This window comes from Hylobates moloch, unplaced genomic scaffold (genome assembly GCF_009828535.3).
Source record: "Hylobates moloch isolate HMO894 unplaced genomic scaffold, HMol_V3 SCAFFOLD_12, whole genome shotgun sequence".
In the NCBI taxonomy this organism is placed as follows: domain Eukaryota; kingdom Metazoa; phylum Chordata; class Mammalia; order Primates; family Hylobatidae; genus Hylobates; species Hylobates moloch.
In genome coordinates, this window is record NW_026652287.1 from 18986222 (window position 1) to 19001392 (window position 15171).

A 15171-nucleotide genomic window follows, 5' to 3' on the forward strand; every position below is an offset into this window, starting at 1 on the left:
AAAAAAAAAAGCACAGAGCCACTGGGGGCATCTGATCAATGTAGGAAGGTGAGTGGCATCCATGGAATCCATTTCCATCCCAGCCTCCTCTTCAGGCTGTTGGGAGATGGGAGGGCCAGCAAGTCACCTGGCCGACAGCCAACCGGAACTCTTCCTTTCCTCTCCCACAGGAGACCAAGGGCAGCGTGGCCGTGCGCGTGGCTCTGGGGGAGACCCAGCTCGTCCAGGAAGTGCGGCGCTTTCTCATAGACAACGGGGTCAGCCTGGATTCCTTCAGCCAGGTGGGTGCTCTCGGCGGCGCCAGCCAGCAGCCACTGGAGAGTTGAGAATGGCCTTTCCAGGGGAGACGCAGATGGATTTAAGGATCTGGCCTTCTAAGGACTGTTACTGATTTCTAAATTGTCTCTAAAGAAAGGAAGAAATGTTACATGGGCTGAGACAAGTGGCCTATCTGACCCTGATTCTGTCTGTCCAGAGCCATATACAAGAGGTCTGCCTATAACCCCACAGTTCCCCCACACAGATCAGCACCCCCAACATCTCACTTCCCTACCCAGTGGCTTCCCAGAGCATCTGTTATCTGTTCGGGGACTTTGACCCTTCTTGAACCTAGCAGGGAAGAGTCCAGCACCTCCATGTGCCTGTTCTCCACCAAGTAGCAGGTCTTAGATTTATGGATGACTGCAGCTTAGAGGGCCCCTAAGACATCATGAGACCCCTTCATTTTACAATCTGGGTGACTTACAAGGTCAAACAGTCTATATGTGAGAGGAGCCTGGACTAAAAACTCAGGGCTTCTGACTCCAAAAACAGCCCTTTCAACAGCCTTCCCAGGCCTTACATTTTTACCTCAAGATAAATAAGGAGGATGGATGAATGAAGATGTATGCGGGATGGGTAGATGGATGGACGGATGGATGGAGGATGAATATGAATGGTGGATGAATGGATGGCTGGATGGATGGATGGATGGTGGATGAATATAGATGATGGATGGATGGGTAGATAGATGGATAAAATAAATATACTAATAGCTAACATTTAGTAAGACTCACCAAAGCACTCTTCTAAGTTTACATGTTTAATTAGCTCATTTCATTCACATGGCCACACTGTGAAAGCAGCTCTACTGTGCTTCCACTCTACAGAAGGAACCACAGTCACAGAGGGGTGAAGACACTTCACAGCTTGTCGTAGTGGAGCTGAGTTTGAACACAGGCCTTCTGGCCCCAAAGTCTGTCTCTGTAACTGTAACACTGCAGCCTGAGTTGCACCTAAAAGGCCCACAGGTGCCCAGCCTTTCCCACCTGCAGATGGTTTTCACTCCCCTCACCTCACTCAATCTTCATAGTAACCCTGTGTGGCCTCTATAAGATGGGTGTGACTGTTAGCCCATTTTGCAGATGAGAAAATTGAGGCCCACAGAACAAGGTAATTGACCCAAGGTCTCAGGTTACATTAGCGGCTGAGCTAAGACTTATTCCCAGATAGGTCATATGCCTAGATTTTTCCATTATATGTTATTGGCTCTTTTATCCTCCTCCAACATTATTTTTTAATAAAATTATTGCTGACGTTTTCAGAGTGCTCATAGTACATGTACTTTTACTAACCCATTTAATGAAAACTTTTCCTGGAGCGATCCTGTGAAATAGATGCTCTGTCCTTGCTGTCGCTGCGGGAGCTGAGGCACAGTTAAGTACATTTCTCAAGGCTGAACAGCTAGTCTTTTAGTTTGGGTTCTCCCAGAAGCAGATTCTGGGACAAGGATTCAAGGGCAAACAGTTTTGGGGCAATGCAGAAAACCCTGGTGAGAAAGGGATGCAGGGAAGAGAAGGAGCCCAGGGTGCAGAGTGTGCTGCTGCAGTAGGCTGCCCTGTGGGTGCCTGGAGCTCTGCCTAGGGGAAAGCCTGCAGCGCTCACACCTCAGTCTCATCCCACCCAAGGACAAGGGATGCAGCAACTCCTGAGAGCTGTGGGCTGCTCCCAGGAGGCGTTAACTCTGCAGCACGTCCTGCTGGCTACACGTGGTAGCAGGTGGGCGGTCTGTAGTTCAGGAAGAAAAGCCTTGGTACTGAGATGCAGACCCCAGCCACTGGAAGCCTTGGAAGGTGCGACCCTGCTCAGGAGTAGAGGAGGGGCTGGGATTTGATCCAGGAGCTCCCGCTTCAGAGTCCCAGGCCTTACCCCCTCTGCAGAGCTGCCTCGCAGCCTTGCAGCGAGCATCATGCCAGAGAGGGTCATTCCTCCTGGGTCTTCCTCCTAAGTGCCTGGTTGCTGAGGTTCCAAATGGAGAACCTCATCTGGAGACCCCCATGATCCCTGCTGGTGTCAGCTGGGGACCCTCTTCCCTCCTGTGGTCCCATGTGTGTGCATTTGCTCTTTGCAGGCTGCAGCAGAGCGAAGCAAGACTGTGATTCTGGTCAAGAACCTCCCAGCAGGCACCCTGGCGGCCGAGCTGCAGGAGACCTTCGGCCGTTTTGGCAGCCTGGGCCGCGTGCTGCTGCCAGAGGGTGGAATCACTGCCATCGTGGAGTTCCTGGAGCCCCTGGAGGCCCGCAAGGCCTTCAGGCATCTGGCCTATTCCAAGGTAGGGCTGCCGGAGACCTGGAGTTGATCTGGAGAAGGACCAGTGAGGGCTGCTTCATAGGAGAGGGTGCAGTGGGCTATGGATTCACAGACGTGGCACATGGGAGCTCACCCTAAACCACCCATCTCAATCATGGCTGAATATCATCCGTACCACCTGAAAACCTGTCTGGATGGGAGGAATGGGAGAGGGAAGTTCTTTTTTTTTTTTTTTTTTTTTTTTTTTGAGACAGAGTCTTGCTCTGTCGCCCAGGCTGGAGTGCAGTGGCACAATCTCTGCTCACTGCACTGCAAGCTCCACCTCCCGGATTCACACCATTCTCCTGCCTTAGCCTCCCAAGTAGATGGGACTACAGGCGCCCTCCACCATGCCTGGCTAATTTTTTTAAATTTTTAGTAGAGACGGGGGTTTCACCATGTTCACCAGGATGGTCTTGATCTCCTAACCTCAAGATCCACCCGCCTCGGCCTCCCAAAGTGCTGGGATTACAGGCGTGAGCCACCACGCCCAGCCAGGAGAGGGAAGTTCTGAACCATCCTCCAGAAAGCATGCCTTGGTTCCTTGCCTGACTCTAGCTTTTCTTTGGCTTTCTTTACCCATGTTAATTTGGATTAACATTTTAATTTTAATTAAATGTGTTCATTCTTTTTTTAAAAAAAAGTATTTTATTTATTTATTTATTTTTAAAGACAGGGTCTCTCTCTGCCACCCAGGCTACAGTGCAGTGGCGCCATCTTGGTTCGCTGCAGCCTTGAGCTCTGGGGCTCAAGCAATCCTCCCACCTCACAGGCATGCACCACCACACCTGGCTAATTTTTTTATTTTTTGTAGAGACAAAGGTCTCCCTGTTTTGCCCAAGAATGAGCATTCTTGATGGTTTTGCAGTCTTGTAGCTACAATGAGATGAATGAAGTCAGTTCTGTAGGCGGGGCTGTCACTTGGTTCTTGGTTTAGAAAAAAGCCAACAGTTGTGTATTAGTTTCTTGGCTGCGGCTGTCATAACAAGTTATCACAAGCTAGTTGGCTTGAAACAACAGAAATAGATCGTCCCACGGTTCCAAAGGCCACAGTCTGAAATCAAGGTGTCAGCAGGGTTGTGCTTCCTCTGAAGGCTCTGGGGAGTCTGAGCTGTGTCTCTTCCAGCTTCTGGTGGCTCCAGGCATCCCTGGCCCCTGGCTGCATCACTCCAGTTTCTCCCTTCATCCTCACGTGGCTTTTCCTCTTCTCCGCTCAGTCTTCCCCCGTATTTCTCTTATAAGGACACTTGTCATTGGATTTAGGGCCTGCCGGGATAATGCAAGATGATCTCATCTCAAAATCTTTCACTTAATGAAATTTGCAAAGATCCTTTTTCCAAATAAGGGCACATTCACAGGTTCTAGGGGTTCAAGATATAGACATACCCTTGCAGGGCCACTACAAGTATTTTCTGTTTATAAGGCACTTTCGCACTTCGCAGACCTTGGTCTCCCTCAGCAATTCTTAGAGATAGATATTCATGTCCCCCCCAGCAATTCTTAGAGATCGGTATTCATGTCTCCTCCAGCAATTCTTTTTTTTTTTTTTTTTTTTTTTTTTTTTTGAGACGGAGTCTCGCTCTGTCGCCCAGGCTGGAGTGCAGTGGCGCAATCTCGGCTCACTGCAAGCTCCACCTCCCAGGTTCACACCATTCTCCTACCTCAGCCTCTCCGAGTAGCTGGGACTACAGGCGCCCGCCACCACGCCCGGCTAATTTTTTGTATTTTTTAGTATAGATAGGGTTTCACCATGGTCTCGATCTCCTGACCTCATGATCTGCCCACCTCGGCCTCCCAAAGTGCTGGGATTACAAGCGTGAGCCACCGCGCCCGGCTAATTCTTAGAGATAGGTATTCATGTCCCCATTTTGCTGGTGAGGAAATGATTTCTCATTCTCTGCTACTTTAACCCCATAATAGTCTTTAGCTTGGGACTCTGTGGCCACTAAGCTCTCAGGAAGTCAGTCTGTGCTTGACCCATAAAAAAAATTATCTAGGTGGGGCCCCCATGACTGAGATGTGAGCATCCTTTGGAATGTGACACCATCCTTTCTTCCTTCTGCTTTGGGAGGACATGCCCATCACCAAAGGCTCTCTCTGTGTGAGCCACAGTTGGAGAACACTGACTAGGTGAGGCCTCCTGTTTTGGGCAGTGTCTGTTTCACCGACAAGAAGACTGCTATCTTCATTTTGCACATATGGAAACTGATGCCCAGAGAGGTGCCCTGACCCATGATCACACAGCTAAGTAGTGATGCAGCCTGCTGTCTGCACACCAATCTGTTTCACTCTGAAGCATGTGTATTTTTCTGAAACATAACTGATTTGCAAGGCTTTCACAGAGTAGGAAATTTGAAAAGATTCAAAAAGGGCATTTGTTGACAAATCTCACTCCCACCCCTGTCCTGCAGCTCCCCAGTGACCGCCTAATGAGGTAGGTGTCATCAGCGTCTTGTTTATCACCCACCTGCCCACGGCCCCTCTTTTTTTTTTTTTTTTTTTTTTTTTTTAAGAGGCAGGATTTCCCTGGAGTACAGTGGCAGAATCCTAGCTCACTGCAGCCTCAAACTCCTGAGCTCAAGGGATCCTCCCACCTCAGCTTCCTGAGTAGCCAGGACTACAGGTGTGTGCCACCATGCCCAGATATCCTTTTAAAAAAATAACATCTGCATGCACACGTATACAGGTGTTGCCGGTGGATATATGCACATAAAGTGTGTTCTCTTAACGGGTATTTTACACTTCCTCCAGGAGAGCTGCACTTTACCAATGATGTGTTCGCTCCTCATCCCACTCCCATCTAAATCATGAAACTTTAGAGTTTCATACTCTAATTGAAAAACACAAAGGGGGCCTGGGAGCTGCCATATGTCTGGTGGCAACAGAGACTAAAGCCTCTCTCCTGCACCCTGAGTTGCAGCACGGGGGCCGAATGTTGTCCTCAGAGAGTAGGCAGCAGTCAGGGCTCTGGGCTGGGCTCCTTCCGGCTCCATTCTTGGGTGAGTTGCCCATCCTCTGTGACCCTTGGGCTGTGATCTGCATGGGACTGAGTCCTTCCCCAGCAGTGTGTTGTAATGAAGACCCACAGGGCCATCACTCTTGTCTCTGCAGTTCCATCATGTCCCCCTCTATCTGGAGTGGGCTCCAGTTGGCGTCTTCTCCAGCGCAGCCCCACAGAAGAAAAAGCTCCAAGACGCTCCTTCGGAACCCATGGAAAAGGACCCAGCAGAGCCAGAAACAGGTAAGAGCTGAGTCTGAGACCAGGATGCCTTGGGATAACAGGTGAGGGAAAGGAGTAGGGAGGGGGGCAGCGGGAAGTTTCTCATCGAGCCTCTGGTTTAAAGCTCTTTGTTCCATGCTAGAGACCAGCGGGGCTCATACTCTCAGATTTTATGGGCATGTCCTGTAAAAAACAGTGTCAAAATTATGGATGCAACATGCTTTTAGTTTGTCAATTAAAGCTTGTAGGGGAAAAAAATTACAATCTATTCACAAGGATTCAAAGCAGAGCAAGTGTAAACAACCTTCCTGTTTCAGAGATGGACCAGAATGGCTCATGGAGGAGGGTATCTGGTATGGGAGATACTTATTCTCATGTCCTTGGAGTGGCAGTGCCCTCTGATGTCCAGTGACTGCAAAGGCAGGAAGGGAAGGGGAAGCTGTGGCCCCTGGGGGCCAGAGAGGGCAGCCCCCACCCCCTGGTTAATGCTTCCTAGCTCAGGAAAGGGGTATCATTGGGCTTTGGGACTGGGCAGTACTTTCTTGTCAGGACTGCTTTGCAAATCACAAGACATTTCACGTCCCTGGCCTCTGCCTCTGAGTGTCATGAGTGCCCCCAGTCCTTGTGACAACCTGGAACACCCCCACGCATTCCTAGATGCCCACAGCGCGCAGTGTATACCCCACATTGAGGGCCTCATAGTCTGAGGACCGTAACCACATCTTAGAAGCCAACACCAACAGGACCACGGTCATTCTATCCAGATGCTACGATTTTCCTTGTCAGTGATAACCACTCCCCTATACACATCTACAATGCAGCAATCAGTTGTTTAACTTATTAAAATAAGGATGTTAAAAATAATAATAATAAGTCCTCAGCTACTATCTCCTTTGTTCTCTTTTTTTTTTTTTAAAGGACATTTCATAGTTAAAAAAAAAAACAGTTGGGGAGGAACATTGTCAGATTTAAGATTTTTTTTTTTTTTTTGAGACAGAGTCTTGGCTCTGTTGCCCAGGCTGGAGTGCGCGATCTCGGCTCACTGCAACCTCTGCCTCCTGGGTTCAAGCAATTCTCCTGCCTCAGCCTCCCCAGTAGCTGGGACTACAGGCGCCCACCACCACACCTGGCTATTTTTTTTGTATTTTTGGTAGAGACGGGGTTTCACCATATTGGCCAGGCTGGTTTGGAATTCCTGGCCTCAAGTGATCTGCCTGCCTCAGCTTCCCAAAGTGCTGGGATTACAGGCATAAGCCACCACGCCCAGTCTAAGATTTTAGTGAAATAGACTTTGCTGTACCTAACCTCCCCTGCCTTGTCCGCATTTCTCATTTCCTTGTTTCACTGTGGGTCTTCAGGACTGGCTCAGCCAGCACAAGGCATTCAGGAAGTGCCGTCTGGAGGCCTCTTTCAGTCAGGAAGCAAAATCCTTCAGTCCCTTTGCGATTTGAGGACCCAGAAGCATCCCCCGTCATTGGCGTTAATGATGATTGGTGTAAACCTTGGCGAAAGCCCGTCTCCTGTTCCTGCTCGTTTATGAGTTAAGCTCTCCTCAGTTTGGATCAGGGTCTCCTTCCAAACCTGTGCCTGCTCCCATCAAAACAAAATTCTCTTTATGTCATCCTGGCTTGTTCTTAACTGTCTTCCCCAAATCACAGCTGCCTTGGTTTTTACTTCAGTTACTACCCTTGAACCTAAGTAATGTTTTTTTTGGCCCAAAGCGAGTTCTCCTTTGAAACGCGGAGATCAGCCAGGCCTGAGCGGCACTGAAATCGGTGGAGGCCTCTTCCTGCAGCCTTGGGTGGCAACAGGAGGCAGGCTGGGGACACGTGGTGGCTCCCAAGGTGACCGCTTCCACCAGCCTCTTCATTTCCTTGTGTCCTGGGGATTCTCCCTCTCTGCTGTCTTCTTTTTTCTTTAACACTTGTCACAATTTCTATTTATTCTGTTTATTTGTTACTTGTATTTGTTTCCTATCTCAGCCAGACTTTGAGCCGTGAAGGCAGGGAATGGGGCTGTCTCCTGAGTGCCCGGTACTTAGCACCCCGGGGGGGGCCAGGCATAAAGAAGCTTGGTTCACAGGTATCAAGGGAGTGAGGGAACGCATGAGAATCTGCCTCTCTGTCCCTTCGAAAGATGAGGCTGGGTCATATTTGTCTTTGTGTCCCAAGCCTCTGGCACATAGTAGAAGCTTAGTTAGGTTTGAACGTTTGGTTTTGGTTGTAAGCCCAGCCTCAGAACACAGTGGTGACAGTAACACCATCAATCAGAATAATAGAGGGGGCTCCCATTTGTCCCCACCCTTACAAATGGCCCTTTATTTTATTTCAAATGCTTATCACTTCCTGGAATTGTGTCATGAATGGGTTCCTTTCCCTGGTGTTGCTCTGTCGGACTCTGCCCCTGGAATGGCCACTCCACATGCCGAGAGCCCATTCACTTTGCTCACGGCCATATCCTAGCACCCAGGAACATGCCCCAGTGGCTGGTAGTGATCAGGAGGTGTGTGTGAGCGAACCCAAGGGCAAAAGCAGCAGTTATGCCATGCCAGGCGTGGTTCTAAGTCCTTGGCGTCCTCATCATGTGAGGCCTAGAGCCCCTGGGGAAATGGCCCTGAGATTTCCAGTAAGCAGCCACTCTGTGACTGGGCAAGCCACCTGCCTCTCTGAGGCTCAGTTTCCATATCTGTAAAATGGGCATGATATCTGCCCCGCCCCCTGAGGGCATGGTAGGATGTCACATGCACATCACCAGTCTTCCGCTGCTGTTGGTGACTGAGCAATATAAATCACAGTGCATCTTGGGAGGCTGAGGCAGGAGGATCACTCGAGTCCAGAAGTTCAAGACAAGCCTGGACAACATGGCAAAAACCCATTTCTACAAAAACAAAAATTAGCTGGGCGTGGTGGTGCATGCCTTGTAGTCCCAGCTACTCAGGAGGCTGAGGTTGGAGGATCACTTGAGCCTGGAAGACCGAGGCTGCAGTGAGCCGAGATTGCACCACTACACTCAGCCTGGGTGACAGAGCGAGACCCTATCTCAAAAATTAAAATTTAGAAAAATATGTCGCAGTGAATAGCCTTTAACTCACCATGGGCACCAGCCCTGAGCCAGCAGCTGAGCTGGGTGATCAAGATGGACACCGCATAGATGCACAGACCCCCTTCCCCAGGAGCTTTTGAGCTGTGGAGGACAATAGAGCTGTTGGGGGACAAGTGAGATGTCACAAGTAGTAATAGAAGTGGGCCCTGAGTACAGAAATGTCTGCATCACAGCACAGGGTGCGTCATGGAGATAGCATGCTGTGGTTTACGGTCAGAGTGTTTTCCCACCCCCTGCCCGCGGGTCCCCCAGATTCCTGGGTCTACACTGTAGGTTTGAGCATGTCCCCAACAGCCCCTACCTCCCAGAGGGGCTGCTTTCCAGGGCCTGACCATGACTCACACAAAGAAGGCCTTAGAGCCTGGCCGCCGGGCCTCCTTTGGCCCGGGAAGTTGTGCGTGTCTGTGCTAATTCCAAGCCCCGCTGCGTCCCGCGTCATCAGTGAATTCCCACAGAGCTGATCTCCAGGGCCTCCTCCTGCCCTCACTGCACGCAGCATGTGCACAGCCCCTCCTGGCCGGTGCTGTTCTTTTCACCTGCTCCTCCCCCACCCCCACCCTCTTTGCATTGTTCCCGAAGCTTCGCCAGATCCCCGGCTCCCCTGTTGTAGGAGGACAGCGAGGGCTGGGGGTACTCAGCCAGCCCACAAAGCCTTGGATTTTCTCAGGCTCCCAAGGAAGAAGAGTAGGAGCGGAGTGGACATAGCTTTTTATTTTTATTTTACCCCCTTCCTTTCTGCAAAGCTCTCCTGTTCTCTCTACCAGTCTCGAGGGAGGGGGACAGCATGTTTTATCTCCCCACAACCAAGACCCTCACCTCCAGATAAAGGGCTCAGAGTGGGGGGAGGTCCTGAAAAGCTGCTCACAACTGATAACAGTCTTTGCTGTCAGCTCCAGCGCCGAGAGCCGGGAAAGGGGAGGAGGCCGCAGTAAATTCTGTGGCCTGATTATAATAAAGCCCCATGTGGCGATGCGTGACTGGATTTGATTGTGCTAACTACAGATGGAAGCACAGTTCCCCTGCCTCTCCCAGCCCCCTCCAGCCCACCTTGCTTTTAGATCCTTCCCCCCACTCCCCCGCCCCCGGGCCCAGCCCTGATTCCTTTCTCACATCTTCCCTCTTTTTCTGGTTCCTGGTGTTTTTGTTGGCAAACATCTGTTTGAGTTTCACAATACCTTATTTTTTTCTTTCTCATCTTTCTTTCGTCTCCCCACTTGGGGCCAGCAGCAGAAATGCTTTTTAAAATGACCTTTGGCTTCATGGCCTTGTCTCCTGGCTGTCTCCACGCCTCTCTGGACACAACCTGGCCTGGTGACTCGGGGAGCAGTAGCTGGCTGGCAGGGGCGCCCAGCTGTGGACTCAGACGCCTGGCACTGGCTGGCCTTCCTGGGAGCCTGAAGCCAGCAGATCACTCTGCAGGGAGAAGGAGAAGGAGGGCCGAGGGCTCCCCACACTGGGTTGTCTTATGTCTCCCAGGGTTAGGGATTCCTAACATTTTCCCCTGGATTTCTCTCTCGTCAAGGCCTGCTGGGCAGTGTGGGTAGCAAGGGTGTTATTAAGAACGAAACTGTTCCCTCCCAGTGCTCACTGCAGGCCCAAGCTCAGGTCTCAGCCTGCTCTGCGTTCATTCTCGTCATCGTCCTGCAAGTAGGCACCATGATGGCCAGCCCCTTTTTAGATGGAAAGAAGGAAGCACAGAGAGTTTGCATGACTTGAGCAAGGTCACACATGTGGAGAGAGCCGGGATATGACCTGAAGCCATCAACTCTGAGGCCTGTGCTCTTCCCTAAGACCCCACAGCTCCTCTCGATCACAGTAAGGGCTATTTCTTGATCGCTGTATTCTGGGTGCATGCTGAGTGCCCAGCATACTCATCACCCACAAGTAGATCTGTTCTGAGCCCAGTGCTGGAGATGCAGTGCCAACTGAGTCAGACTGGATCCTGTCCTCGAGCTCCCTGTGTAGCTGGGGAGCACAGATAGAGGAGCAAACTGCTCAGTACGGTGATGTCAGAACAGGACAGGGCTCTGAAAAGAGGAAAGCAGAAGAATGGAACAGCAAGTGGCTGGGCCCAGGCTGGAGACTGCTTGAACTAGAGTGGACAGGATGAGCTCCCTGCAAGGAGGCTGTGTGAGAAGGAGCCAGGCCTGGGAAAGCAGCAGACCAGCAGAACAGGCAGAGGCCAGCAGGTGCAAAGGCCCTGTGGTAGGAAGGGGGCTTGGCAGGCTCGGCCACCAGAAAAGAGACCAGTGCGTTTGGAGTGGAGGTCACAGGAGAAGAGAAAAGGGTGAGGGATGAAGTCAGGGAAGGTGGTGAGCCAGGGAGAGGGGCAGAGGGCGCAGCAGCAGGGAGGCCCTTCAGTTGTCCAGGTGAGGTGAGAGGTGATGGAGCCATGGCCTGGCACGTGGAGGAAGTAGTGGATACTTGCATTTCCAAACAGCCCAGCAAAGCGCAGGTGTATGAGGACTGCTGGCAAAGATAACAACTCTTCCCCCTTTGAAGCACACCAGCCACAGCTCATGGACCTGGGAGGCTATGCTGAGGGCTGCTAGGCACTCCAGGTTGTTGCCCTTGTAAGACTTGGGAACTCCTGGAATGCCATCCTGGGGACTAGCTGGGTTCCGGGGCCTTGGGGGAGAAAGGGGGAAGGGCCATTATCTTTGCCAGTGGTCTCTATACAGCTGCGCTTTGCTGGGTTTTGAAACAACCTATACAATACATCCTATACAATATACTCACATTAATTTACAATTCATTTAAACTTCAAATGTAGATTTTGCATTCTTTCTTGGTCATAATTATTACATTATCGTCCTTTTAAAATTTAGTAATTGAGTTTACAGTCACTCACTGTTCTGTTTATCAATTTTCCTACAAATGAGCATGACTTTGGGGTTTTTGTTTGTGTGTGTATTTTTGGTATTAGGGGAGAGGTGGTTTTAATAAGCTCCATTTTAGAGGTAAGGGTGCCAAGACAGCAGTGAAGTCACTCGCCCAGGGCCATGCAGCTAGGTTGTGGCAGGGCTGAGACTGGGCCTGCCCTCCTCGTCTTTTCCAGGCCCCTTCTCCAGCAGACCTCTAAAGACCGTGATGTCCTTGAATTGTTAGTTCTTCTAGGATCCAGGGTGAAGTTTCAGGTGTAGGGTGGTTGTTGCTATGAACTCAAGGTTCAGGGAAAGAACGGACGTCTCCAGGGTCAGCCAGAGCCTGCACTGCTGGAGGAAAGGCAGACCCCTTTGAGCACATCTTTCATTTCAAGCTGGGTGTTCCTCCCGAAGGGGAGGGTAAGAGGCTGACTTATGGGAGGTTGGAGATGCCAGGTGAGCCCCTTGCCAGGCCAACTGCACACCTAGATAATAGGTCTTCACCTTCCTCACAGTTCCCTGTTGTTCTTCTTGGGCTGGGGCCAAGGGCAGCTGATCTGCCAGGGAAGGGATCTATCCATTCCTGGTCTCAGCTCTGTTACTAAACCCAAACATCACACCCCCCTGAGCAGGTGCCTGGGCATTTAAAGATGCCCTTTGCAGCACACCAGCCACTGCTGATAGACCAGGGAGGCAGGGTGTAGTCAACTCCAGCCATGCTGAGGGGTTCTTGGCTCCCCCAGTTGTTACCCTTGTGAGACTGGAAACTCCTGGAATGCCACGCTGGGCACTGGCTGGGTTCTGGGACCTTGAGAGAGAAAGAGGGAAGGGCATCTTTGCCAGTGCTCTGGGGCAGGCCAGATGCAGAGAGCAGAGCACCGAGGCTTCGATGAGCTGGTGTACTTGCTGACTACTGCCTAATTCAAAAGTCACTTGCCATTAAGTTGCCAAGATTTAAAAACCATGGGATTTCCTCTGTAAAGCTGGATTTCCTACTTCTCTTAATAAATCTGAATTCTGGCCATGCTAGGTTGACCTTTCCGTCAATTGGCCAGTGCCAAGAAGGGGCTGCTCCTTTAAAGGGGCCATGAGCCCTCCTGGTCACCATCATCCCCACTATGCTTTTCTCTATAAAATTTTTTTCCAGTCTTCCATGAACCTGTCTCACCAACCAGAAGGTGCCTGAGATTTCCGGTACAGATGCGGCAGCCTCCAGAACTCTCCTTGGGCCCCCCATTTTCTGTGGTGTGGCTGCTGTGGTCATGAATGAGACTGTACTCAGGGTATCCAGCCACATGCCTGGTGCATGGCAGGGGATCTCATCAGTGTTCTTTCCTTTCTCCTTTAATCTCCAAGATGTCCAGTGCCAAGGAGGGCCAGCGGGGTGGAAATACCATTCCCTGCTGAAGGTCATGATTTTCGTCTCCACTGAAGTTCTGGTCCAGGACCTGAAGTCTTGGCTGCCTTGCATAGCTTTCATTCTCACCATTAGTGGTACTTTTTCCTCCAGCTTTGTTTGAAAGTTGGGTTTTGAGTACAAAGGGCCACACCATGGAGTCTCTCTTGTTGGGTAAATTGTGTTAGTTTCTTGGTTGGGGGAGGAGCCTTTGTGTAGATTTCTTCTTTTTGTGCTGGTATCTGAGTCTCGATTCTGGGCTTACCCGACGGGGGAAGGCAGTGTGTTCAACTGATGTTAAAGAGACAGCATTATCACGGTAGCTGTTTCTGTAAGGGCTTAAAGGGTTGTTTTATGACAAAGTGATGGAAGCTTAATTAGGACTTGAAAGCATTAGGCTTGCATCAGAAAGGGCAGGACAGACAGACGCATCTTTGGTGCTTGGCGGTGAGAGTATGTGGGACAGAGCTGAACCCCAAGAAGCCCCCTTACATCATGCAGAAGTTTGAACTATGCAAGTGAAGGTGTGAGTAGAAGAAGCAGGCTGTTTCCATCAGCTCCAGCATACCCGCCCATGGACCTCCAGGTGCTTCTGCCAGGCTGGGGTGCAGGGTTTAACTTTTAAGGGAGGTCACTGGTCATCTGCTTAGAAACATTGAGGGTGAGGGGTGTGAAGGCACAGCCTGAGAACTGCTTTGAAGAATTGCTAAGACAGTTTGATTTCCTGGGGGATATGGGAATAGCTTCTTTGGAGGAGGAATTTGTCTCCAGGTCCTAATCATGTGACTTGGGGAAATTGGGAAGCCTGAAACGAATTGAACACATTTCCTTCTAAGATTTCTCAAAAGATCATGACACTGCCCTATTCCAACTTCCTGAGGCTTCTGGCAGCTGAGAATGAAATCCACACGCTTAGCGCCACTGCAGGCTAGCAGGTCTAGTCTCCCTGCTCCCAACTCCCTGAGCTGCAGCCACACACACACACACACACACACACACACACACACACATCCCTTGCTAACTCACAACTTCACATCTGCTCTTCCTCTTCCTAAAATGCTGTTCCTTCAGAGTGGAAGCGGTACAAAGTGCTAACAGTGACAGGTTGAAATGACAACCATCCCTAATGCCATTCTCCAGAAATAAACCAGGAGCACTTTGTGCCTCTCCTTCCTGTGATCACTGTGTGAGTGTGTGTGTGTGTGTGTGTGTGTGTGTACGCACATGTATGTTTTCTCATAAATGTGCAGATCATGGTTTTTTGTTGTTGTTTTTTGTTTTGTTTTGTTTTTGAGATGGAGTCTCACTCTGTCACCCAGGTTGGAGTGCAGTGGCATGATCTCAGCTCACTGCAACCTCTGCCTCCCAGGTTCGAGCAATTCTTGTGCCTCAGCCTCCCAAGTAGCTGGGATCATAGGTGCCCACCACCATGCCCAGCTAATTTTTGTGTTTTTAGTGGAGACAGGGTTTCACCATGTTGGCCAGGCTAGTCTTGAACTCCTGACCTCAAGTAATCTGCCTGCCTCTGCCTCCCAGAGTGCTGGGATTACAGGCATGAGCCACTGCACCCAGCTTAGATTATGGTTTGAATTACATTGAACATTTTCTAAAATTACAGTATACACTTTTTTAATATCTGAATTTTTCTCTTTTATATGATAAGCTTTGTTGTGTGTCATTAAATGTTCTTTGGAAACATCATTTTTAATGACTACATATTTTTCCAGCTTTTGATGGTACTCTACCTTACCTAGTCTCTTGTTTGTGAACATAGAGTATTTTCAGTTTTTCCTTGTGATGCGTAACTCTGAATTTAATATGTAGAGACAAAACCACACCTTTTGTGTATATGCTTCCTGAAGTAATGCATATGAGGGATTTTGATGGTATGTAACATTCTTTAGGTTCAAGGGGGTATTTAGACTCTTCCTAAGTTTTGATCCCATTCTGTAATTTTTGAAAGTTTTAAGTTGCATTTTAGT

General features: G+C 50.0%; 1 protein-coding gene across 1 annotated transcript in view; it reads left to right on the plus strand.

The window, feature by feature from the left end:
- Positions 1-15171, plus strand: part of RBM19 (RNA binding motif protein 19) — a 141091-nt gene that overhangs the window by 23879 nt on the left and 102041 nt on the right. The window contains exons 14-16 of the mRNA XM_032168591.2: positions 171-281; positions 2390-2590; positions 5719-5848. Coding sequence (XP_032024482.1) covers positions 171-281; positions 2390-2590; positions 5719-5848 — 442 coding nt within the window. The remainder of the gene's footprint in view (positions 1-170; positions 282-2389; positions 2591-5718; positions 5849-15171) is intronic.